The sequence below is a fragment of the Athene cunicularia genome (assembly GCF_003259725.1).
Source record: "Athene cunicularia isolate RWA chromosome 9 unlocalized genomic scaffold, athCun1 chr9_part1, whole genome shotgun sequence".
Classification (NCBI taxonomy): domain Eukaryota; kingdom Metazoa; phylum Chordata; class Aves; order Strigiformes; family Strigidae; genus Athene; species Athene cunicularia.
The window spans coordinates 24,892,353-24,903,015 of record NW_020799110.1 but is presented as its reverse complement, the minus strand read 5'-3'; the positions used below and the strand labels follow the sequence as shown (position 1 = coordinate 24,903,015).

The following is a 10,663-nucleotide window of genomic DNA, read 5'->3' as shown; positions in this document are numbered from 1 at the left end:
TAACTGGAATCACAGCATCATGAATAGCACTGTTTGGAAATGAACACGTTTAGGACTATAATTTCAACCTGTTTTGAAAATGATCTTGCCACACCCACTACCTCCTTCCATCACTGTGTTATCACTGATCTGCAGAAGTGGGCATGGCAGTCCCTCCAGGGCCCAAAATTCACAGGGGCCTTGCTCCTTCAGCTCACACCAGCATCTACACAAGCTGCAGATATATGAAGTACTGGACTGGGCAGCGAAAGGCTCTTGAGTCATGACATGTATCCAGCCAGACAGTATTACAGGTATGACCAAACCTCCACTCCATTCCTGAGCCACAGGAGGTATGGCCATGTCTTCAGGAAGCAAGTCTATGAGCTTTACCGACCAGTGAATTCCAGTGGCTATCCCCCTGCTGGTGCTTTGTGCACCAACCTATTTCCACTTCTAACTGCATTGAGATCGGAAAAGCTACAAGCACCTGCAGTAAGGTAACTGCTCTCTGGACTTTATGCTCTAACGGAGTCTTGTACATTTGCTTTTTAGGCTCTAAATCCTACCAGGATAGAAAAGTACCTCATGATTTTTTTTTATAAAAGCAGCCTATTGTTACTAAGATGGAATTAGAATCTTCAGCTTCAATTCGTAAATTTTTTTTTTCCTTGAGAAGGGTTAAGCTTATTTTTTTAATGGAGACTTATTTCAATTTGAACTTTTAAAAATGTAATTTCTTGCTTTCAATTCAACCCAGGAATATTTTGTAATCAACAGTCCTTACCTTATATACTTCACTTAAAGAAAGTGGGGACCTAGACACAGTCATCTCCTGAAAGCACGAGACATGTTCCCCTGCTGTGATCAGAAGCTCTTGAAAAAAAAAAACCCACACAATGTAACTCTGAACTTAAAATAAATTGCTAGCTGATTCACTTTGTGCTATTCTTTCACAATTATGAAATTCAGAAGAAATCACAATGATGTTCAATTGTTTTATTCTCCCCCACCCCTCACAAGCTAAATGTCACACAGGGAGAAGAGGCAAGGGAGGCATTCTACAGAACTAGGTATACTGTAACATGCAAACTAAACAGCAGTGTAGACCTGGGATCAGCTTCAAGGTTATCTCAAGGCTTAAAAAGGGTAGAAATGTTTGTTCACTTAAGTTCCAGACAGTCACCATCTCTTTCTGACCTCAAGGGTACCAGGCCTCTAAGAGAACTTCAGTAGTGTACTCCAATTTCTTCTGGTTTGGACAAGCAATAGGAAACTTTTACTTTAGTTCTCTTTTGAACATCCAACAAGTCCTTTCAGTACATACCACTGGCAGAACACATGCAGCTTGTATTAATCTGTGAAAGGATACACATGCACATTGATGTACGACTCCAAACCAAAGTTCCTTGAAACAAGTTTACGTTTTGTGGATTAGGCCCACTCTGTCATGCAGCCAAGATTACATCTGTCTGCTCACTTCCGATGCTTTCAGCTTGTTGGATTAGTCCGAACAGTCGTGAAAGCTTAGTGCTCCCCCTGGCTTCTACCCAAACTCTTGTCCAAGGCCTCTATTGCTTTAATATGTAGGACAGAGCCAAGACAGCTTTAGGATGAGATGAAAAAGGTTAGGGCTTAATCTAAATTTATATGGGTGCAAGTTCTCATCTATTTTCATCTTTCCTGAGATATCCCGAAACCCCATGAACCTTAAGGAAATTAATCTACTTCTGTATGAAAGCCTAAAAAAGACAACATATTAAAACAGTATGAATACAGGAAGCTGAAAGTAGAAGTATAAAAATAAGTCCTCTTTCTATAAAGAACTCAACTTGGGCACCCTGCCTCTTATACCTCAATAAGAAAGCACGTGCATTTCTTCAGAGCTCTCTTTCCCCTGCCAAGCACAGCTCGGCATGGATAACAACAGGATCAGGTAATAGGTCACACCCGTAACAGCTGTGCTCCAGGTTACACCCCACAGCACAGCAGCCTGCAGGAGCACACTGAGGAACCAGACACAAGCAAAGCCAGCCAGGTTCCTTGGAGTGTTTTCTTTAAGTCATGGAGGGAAGAGACCTGCTGAATGTGAGGGGGAAGCGTGCACAGAACAAAACCAGGCTCAGCTGTGCTCAAAATTTAGTTGCAAATAATGAACCTGGTTCAGGAGACCTTGGAGGCCAAGAGACAGACGTTCTATCCTAGCCCTGGCAAGGCAGCTGATACCAAAGTGCCTGTGTGCAAGGTCTATTTGTGCTGTTGTCTCTCCCCTCTTGACTATTACTGCCCGCAGAGGGGTTCTGGTAGCCCCGACAGGGCAGCGGCTGTTTAAGTCAGTTTTTCTCCTGCAGACTCTGCAGAGCAACAGCAGTATGAGCAAAGACACTAGACAGTGGCCTCAGTGTCTGAGGCAACTGTTCTACAGAAATGGAGGTCCACTTGCAAAGCTGCAGATCCATTACTTCCATCTGATCAGAGTGATTCGGGATGAAGAGGGAGGTGGAACAACAAACATTTGTCTTGCCTGCTACTGGTCATTCACATTTCTGGGAGAATAAAAGAACTGGAGTGCTGCCACTTCTTTGCGGTTTGCTTTTATGTTCTCAAGGACAACTTCACCTGGATGGTGTGAGCGACAGGTACAGAACTCCACCTGAGAAAATACACTACCATCTGCAGGCAAGTTTTAAAACAAAAAACTCCTTGAGCATGGCAGACTACTTAATGCCAAGGAGTTTCTGCTGAGCTATATGTTTGTCCAGGGAATGTTTAGAAGCCAGTAGTACATATACACTAATGCAGGGCACCTGTAAACTGCCTATTTGGACCAGATTTTAGACCCCTCAAAAAATCCATTTTTTCTACGGTGTTCACAATAACAGTCTGTTCATAAAGCTAGTGACTGCTACCATGTTACACTGGTGCTCACATTGATCCTTATCAGTACAAATCCTTCTAACATCAGGACAGAATTCAAGCACAGCACATGCCATCTCCAGCCACTTAACCAAACGGTGCCTTTAAACTCTCCTTAAGACAGTTAAGAATCAGTTATTAAGATGTCACTACTGAAAAATAACTATTGCATTTCTTAAAGTTTAACAGTAAACAACATTGCAAATATATTATTGCACACAATAAAGTTTTTTGGAACTACAAAGATAAGGAACGGGTAATCTAGAAGACCCAGAATAATGATCCCAGAGCCATTCCAGTCGCTGCTCCAGCAAGCATGCCCAGTGCAAGATCTCCATCGCTGTCACGGTAACGCTCTCGAATGATGACATGGTTTGCAGGGGGCTGGCCATAAGGTCCTAGGTAATAAGAGATTGTTAGAAGAAGGGCAAAAGAAACATGTATCTTAATACCATGCACTGCAATTCCAAACCACGCCCATTCTTTCACCCTCTTCCACTGAACACTAAGATGATGTCAGCTACAAAGGTAGAATACATCTCTGCTTTGGATTCAGCCCCCACATTTGTTAAATAAATCCAGAGGCCTAGCAACACTTCTAGCCTTGTAAGAGTTTAACATCTGGGAGAAACGCTCATCACAAATGTAAAACTGAACGCTGTTCTGCATTTGAATTAGCAAAGAACCTATGAATTACTTGTATCCTATCAAACAGTGGATTTAATCCAAGAAATGGGTCTAAAAATCAATTTAGCCTTCAAGTTAAGGCAAATAGTGCAGTTCCCTCTCCAAAAACATCTTTGGCAGCTCTGAAGCCAGTGGTTTGTCAGAAAGTGTGGATCAGTTATTTACTCTGCAATTACTGCTTACTACTTCAATTCAGCTTTCACATCCTGGGCTGATCTGTTGTATGGTGACAGCTGCTACATTTCTTTTTAGATGAAGACTGGCCCACTACTAAGGAGTTAACCTAAGACTCAAGAAGCCACCAATTGACCCTTGCTCTGCAACAGACCTGTACAAGCTCCACCTGTCATGTTTTGTGGCTTAGCTCCGACCTGCAAAGCAAACCTAATAGTACTGCTTTCCCTTCCAGACACTTCAGGAAAATTAAATATTCTTGGAGATACTGCAATGCTTTTGCTAACTGATACTGAAGTAATCCAACTAATACAACTGGAAAATGCTCTCACTGACTTTCAATGATGCATGACTGGGAACCTCATGAGAAGGATTACGTCAGTTCAGAGAAAAAGCAAAGAAGCCGAAAGTACAGGGGTTAAGTTGCTAGAGGTGAACTTGACCCCTAAGATTTAGTTGCAGTAACCCTAGTGAAGGAAAGCATTGAGGCTTGGTTACTATGCCCAACCTATAACCAGTATCTTAACACACTGGACTTGCAAACTGTTTAGGATTTTATCATTCAAGTTTCTGAAGCTTGATTTCCAAGGTCTGCTGATAGTTTTTAAAAATCGTTCTTGGGACTTTCAACAAGCTTCTGCTTTTCAGCTGCTGCGAACCTTCCTCTGTGTTTGCTATGATCTGTATCTTAGGATCACTAACTTAGATGAGGAAAGGTTTAAAAGCTTTAAGCTGATGCACCTCCCTTGTAACAAAAAATAGAAAAGGCAGAACTCACAAATGTCAAATGGAAAAAAAAAATCCTCCTCAAAACTGAAAAAAAAAATCTGAAGATTCTTCTTTGCAGAGCCAGATCATAAACAATTAGTAAGTTAAATCTTTTGATATATTACCCTTACTACTCCAAAACACCAATTCTGTAGGATTGGGGCGCTCTATGCAAAGCTAATCCTAAATTAAGGGGATTAAGCTTAAAAGCACCCCCTAAAATTTTGCTCCCTTTCCTCTTTTATTGGGATTGAAAGCTATACAAAGCTTTAGAAGACTTCACAAGGCTGAATGTACTGCCTTACAGCAATTCCAGCATGTGGGGAAGGACTCAGTTACCATGCTTTGGGAGTGAATTTACTTTTGAAACTTGCATTTAATTGTGAGGTCATAGCTGAATGTCAGTGTTGAAATAATTAAGCTAGGTATAATAGCAATAGATGAATCAAAAGCTCCATCAATGCCCAGTATGGAGTACTGAATCAGTCTTGTCCTAGCTCTTCTATCTTTCCTTAGAAAACATGCTGCCTACTGTAGTTAAGAGAGTTCTGTATGCTTCAAAAAGAGTTTGTTTAAATATGCTGGGATCACATTGGGAAGGTTAAATCACTTAATAGAAACTTCACTGTGCTTGCTTGGTGCAAAAGGGTAAGGAGACTTGGTTCCAGTTACAGGTCAGGTTTCTTTCTATCACTCTGTTGTGCAGAAGTAGTGTGTGGTAAAGGATAGTGATTCATAGAATTAAAGCCAGAAAGACTGACTCAAATAACTTCTCTAGGAAGGTGAAGGTTATGGTTCATACTGATTACCTTGGTATGGATACTGATAGGGAACAGCATAAGCTTGTCCACTGGAGGCATAGAAGACTTGAGGACCAGCAGGTGGATACGCACCATTGTACTGATCGTAGCCATAGCCATATACCTGGTGAAGTTAAACATACCAAAGCATTCTTTGCAATGTATCCAATTATGCGCTTTGTTCAATTCTCCCTCATTTCTAATGCAGTCCAAGTTTTACTAAAATATCCAGTCTGTACTGATATGCTCTATCTACTCACTGGAAAGGATTCAGAACTGCTGCTTGAAAAAAACAACTGCTCTTAAGCAGCATTTGCTCTCCACCCTTGCTGGAGGGTGAATGGCAGAGGCAGGGTCTGGATCATTGGGCAGAGCCACAGCAGCCTTACCAGCTTCTCCTCTCTGCCCTCATGCCAACAGCAGCTCTCTGGGGAGCTCAGAAGTGCCAGGCAAGGAGCAACTGATCCCAGGAAACTCTAACCAACTCTCCTCTAGCACACTGCAAGTAAATGTCAGATCCAGGACAAACACTCTAGCTGAACGTTTTGGAAGCAGTTTTATTCTCCAAGAGGGGAAGCCTGCTGCTAGCCCTGATACAGCTCCCAGTACCACATCTAGTTCTTAACAACAGTGATGGGGTAGAGTGCATGAAGTAATACTACCCCAGAACTATCCCTTTGGGTATCACTGCATGTCAGTCAGAATATCCAGAAATCCCCAACGTATACTGGTTCAGCTCCAATGCTGATCCTTCTCCACTGCAAAAGAACTGTGCATCCAGGAGCTAGAGTTATTGTGTTGCTATGACATCTTGGATAGAACAAAATCCTTATGTGTTAAGAGTGACAGCTCCAGTCATTAAATCCTATTTTTAAAACTCCTGGGTTTGTATCCTTCCAGTGCTTACACAATGTGAAAGTGTATTCACACCTCCTTATGTTAAAAGCTGCACGGCCAATATTTTTCAAGATTAGATGAATAACTTCTGCACTAAGAAGCTTTATTTTCCAAGTTCACTGAGAAGCCATCTCTTTATATACCTCCCAATCCAAATCTGCCTTAGCCCTTTCAAAGGCAATCCATCTCAAATAGAAGCAACAATAGTTGTTAGTGCCTTACTCTTACTCTCGTTTTGTACAGACCTTCAGGCTGGATCTAACTGTGATCATCACTTTGGGAATATGATTTGAGTGCATGAAGGATGGCTGCTTCTGCTACCTCACTTATTTTAATGCTTCTCAACTGCAACTCTTACCTCAGGTGACGGTGTGGCATAAGCTGTATAGGGAGGAGGGGCTGACGAAATGGCCGTCTCATCGTACATCACATCAGATCCCACGTAGCCCTAAACACCATAGCAAGGTGGCAGTTATCACCTTTTCCTACAGCCAGTTACGAGTAGTGCAAAGATTAAAACTTAAATGTCCCTAAAGAGTAACCTTTAGATGTGTTGCATGTTAAAAAAGCAGTGAGTACCTTATAAAGCACTGCAAAAAGAAACCACTTGGAGAGCATACACATGCCTGATCAACCACAGGAAGGAGCCATAAAATTTCTTACCTGTGTGTGTGCACACACACATGCATACATGTATGTGCAAACACACCGACTCCTCCCATCATTTCATAGGCTCAGTTTTAGAAACTACCCTCTTGTTCATCCTCCGTTTTCAGATAAAAAAAGTCTCCACAACTAAGCTAGCTGCTTCCTGACACCCTAGAGTGATATCACCAAGTTCTGCAAGAGCAGATGAAGCAAACAAATGCAGGAGACAAAAGCAGCACCTGAACACTTCAGCAGAACACTGTCACAGTTCTAAGCTACCTCTATTAAAAAAAAAAAAAAAAGAGAGGTTTAACTGTAGGGATTTGGGGGCTTCGTTGTTTTTAGGGAATTACTTTGCAAATGCCACCTATAATTCTGGTCCTTTTTGAAGGCAGCCATGAGGCAAAGGTGATAACTTACTTGAATCCATCTACAAGGAGCTCCCAAAGATACTCAAGATTTGTTACAGTTGCTCCTAATATGAGAAGTCCACAGTGATGCTCTTAGTCAGTGCCCTATCCCAAGGAAAAAAAAACCAGCTCCCTTCTTTTAATTTACAAGTGAGCGCTTCAATAGCTCAATAGAGAATGTTCCTATGGTCTCCTGTGCCTGGACTATAGAAAGACTTCTGAGAGCATACTATGGCTGTATCTCAGGTCAAACTTGTGGTGGAGATTCTCAAGATTGCTTGAAACACACTGTTGAAAGCACTATATGAAGAGGCAGTTATTTTCACCACCTAAGAAAAAGTCCAGCAAATGCTCACATCTTAGCAGTAAACATACTCTGTTCTGCTACAGGAAACTCTACAGGCATATGACACAAGCCTGCAAACGTCTGTACATGACACAGTTCTCAAAGCTAGGGTGATCACCCTGCTATTCCAGTAAAGTTATGAAGTGCTGCTGGATGCTCGGTATTTTTGAAAGCTGTGTCAGACACCTACAGATGGACTGAAACACAGTTAACTGCTTAGTTCAGGTCCTTCTTGGAGACATTTAATAGCTTTGGAAAGTGCTAATTTATGAGACTACTTGTGCAGAGAGCTACCTGCCCTACTTTCAGTAGCAGGAGTCTGCCTTGGCTGACAAAGGTGATGCACTGGCAAGTTCTGAATGCCATCTAGCAGGGCTGGCAGCTGAGCGTCAGAGACATGAAAAGCAGCAGCTCCTAAGTCCTGAACCAGGAGTCACCATCGCACTTCTCATTTAGCACCATGAAGCATGGCTGCAGTCAGAGGCAGTCATGTCCAGGGCAGTTTTTCTATGACAAGTGTTTGCTTTGGGTATCTACAGATCTATGTTATATCATATGACAGATGTCTCAGAACAGTGGCAATGTTAATGTGACCCTTCAAAAATCGAGATAATCATCTACAAAACCCAGCATTTCCCCATGAAACAGAACTGTCTCAGGTTGGTTCAGTGTAGCCATCTAAGGAAAGTTAGTGCTGAAGAGTAGCCTGGAGGAAAACCAAATTAATACCCACAAGTGGATGGATGTGGGTCCCCAAAGATACAGTTCTCTAGAGAACTCCAAGACTCACAGAAAGGCTTTTATGATTCCTGACCTCTTCACTCTCCACAGCTAACATGCCAATGCAGAGGTAATATACTCCTTCTTGACATGCCTGCACTCCCCTCCAAGCACCTCTTGCTTCTCCCCTGGTCTCCACCAAGAAGCATCCCACAATGTAATGGATCTATATTAATAAACAGCTTCTTTGCAGTAAACTTCCTTTAGTGCTGCACCTGTTATGCAACAAATCCTAGTAGTGGAAAGTGCATTTTTGCTGGTTGCAGATTTACTTATTGCCCACAGCCTCAGTGCCTACTTCCCTTACAGATCAGCTTCTAAAACATTCACTTCCACCCAGAGAAATCGTTCCCTGAAATCACTCCCATCCAGCATGTATTTGCCTGGACTTGGCTGCAAGGATGACATGTGCTTGTGATCCAGAGGATCATTCTTCTCCCACCCTTACCATCATGCTCATTACCCTGTTCTTCTCTAGCAGGGAAGGATGGAACATGATTTCAGAAGTAAACTGCTGGACCACACATAACACTGATGTACTGCTTCTCTATCAGTATAAAGTCTAGGTAGTACACTTACTGTGTTTGTTCTGGCGTCCTGGAGAGCAATTTTCCATGCCCTGAAAAAAAACCCCCATTGTTTAGTGGAACAATAAAAATTAATGCCACCTTTTCCTTTTAGGGCTATGAAAAAACCAAGGTTAGCACCTTGAGTGCCTAGAGGTACTGCACGAGCAGAGTTTAAGATACTGCATATGTCAAAGCCTAATGATACAGTAAAATGAATGCAGAAAGGTGTTACACCAAGATTGAGAAATATTACTTTCTTTGCAGAGCTGAGAAGGAATAAGGAGGAACATGAGAAGGAACAGATGTGGTTTTGAAGGTCATCGCTGCAAGCAAAACAGCTAGGCAATAGGCAGCCACACTCAGGATAAGGTAATAGGAAGAGATGCACCAGGGAAGTGGTATCTCCTGCCTGAACAGCTGCATCTGTGCCGACTACAGTGGGGGTCTTGACACTATTACAGTTTGAACAGAAGGTACATATCCTTCACACAGGTACTCCTGTGCCATATGGCTGGGAGCATGCTCAATGCACCACGCATACTTGGCAAATACTGAGATGACAGAAGTTATCTAACTATGCATACAGGTATACAGCTATACATAGCTCAGTTGAGAGTTCACAATAAAGGAGTAGCCTTCCCTTCACTACTGATTGGGATGTCCTTGGGCTACGCAGGGTCGGGTACTACTTGAAAAATGGGAAAAGTGGGGAAAAAAAAAAAAATCTGTTCAGCCAGTCTTGCAGTAACCATATTAGTAAGATTCTTTTACTCCTTCTCACCCTTCAGAGTTCTGAGTGGCTTAACTTACAGTTAGTTTGCTTGAGTTAGACAACCTCTTACAGGAGAGCTATGTTTTTGTCACTGAAAGTCTGCTTTTACTTGTTCGAAAACTTTCTTAAAACATATCTCAAAGTCCAAAAGAAGGAAAATAATTAGGGAGAAAGAGAAAAGGAAAGATAAAAGAAGAGGAGGCAGCAAAACCAATATTCTCTGGCAGACTTACAGGCAGTCATCTGCACTCTCTGCACAGAGGTTGACTGTCCTCCCATCACGGCAAACAATCTGCAGTAAACAGTCTCTCTGCTTCCCCTCTGGAGGATGGAAATCTGAGTCAGAAAAAAAAGAGACAAGTTATAAAATGTCTATAACCAGTATTTCATGATTTGCATTTACAAGAAGGAAGATAGTTTATGCAAAAGTCTGGACAAAATAAACAGTTGTAGCTGCTTTCCATGGCATCAGAATAAGTTACAGAAGGAAACAACCTCTTCTCGCTCTTTAGAGTGTCCTGAAAGTAGTCGCTCTGATCATCATTCCTAAGAAATGCAAGTGTCCAACAGCTGACGCAATCCATACTTAGAGTAAATGGTCTCCAACACTCATGTTCTCCACTTCCATCAGCATCAAGTGGAGTACTAACAAATGCTAGAAGTGAACCAGCCAAGGTTTCCTATTTCTAGTCCTGTCTCTCACTCCATCCAGCACTGTAACTACACCAGATACACAAGACTACTGTGAACATCCCATTCTCTCATGCGTGCCTGCCACCTGCATATATTGTACACTGTCCTTACTGAGCTTTTAAAGTATCAAACCCTAACCTAATCTATCACATGGTAATAGCATGCCTTAGGTATCTATAAGGGAATTTAGTAGTTTGGTTGGCTTGTTTTTTTAGGGGGGGGGG

General features: G+C 42.1%; 1 protein-coding gene across 2 annotated transcripts in view; it reads right to left on the bottom strand.

The window, feature by feature from the left end:
* Positions 1–963: 963 nt before the first annotated feature.
* PLEKHB2 (pleckstrin homology domain containing B2) overlaps positions 964–10,663 on the bottom strand; it is a 14,023-nt gene continuing 4,323 nt past the window's right edge. For both annotated transcript variants that reach the window (XM_026854812.1, XM_026854811.1), the window contains exons 4-8: positions 9,980–10,082; positions 8,985–9,024; positions 6,580–6,669; positions 5,334–5,448; positions 964–3,293 (exon numbers count right to left, since the gene is read on the bottom strand). In XM_026854812.1, the coding sequence (XP_026710613.1) occupies positions 3,157–3,293; positions 5,334–5,448; positions 6,580–6,669; positions 8,985–9,024; positions 9,980–10,082 (485 nt within the window). In that variant the 3' untranslated portion in view covers positions 964–3,156. The remainder of the gene's footprint in view (positions 3,294–5,333; positions 5,449–6,579; positions 6,670–8,984; positions 9,025–9,979; positions 10,083–10,663) is intronic.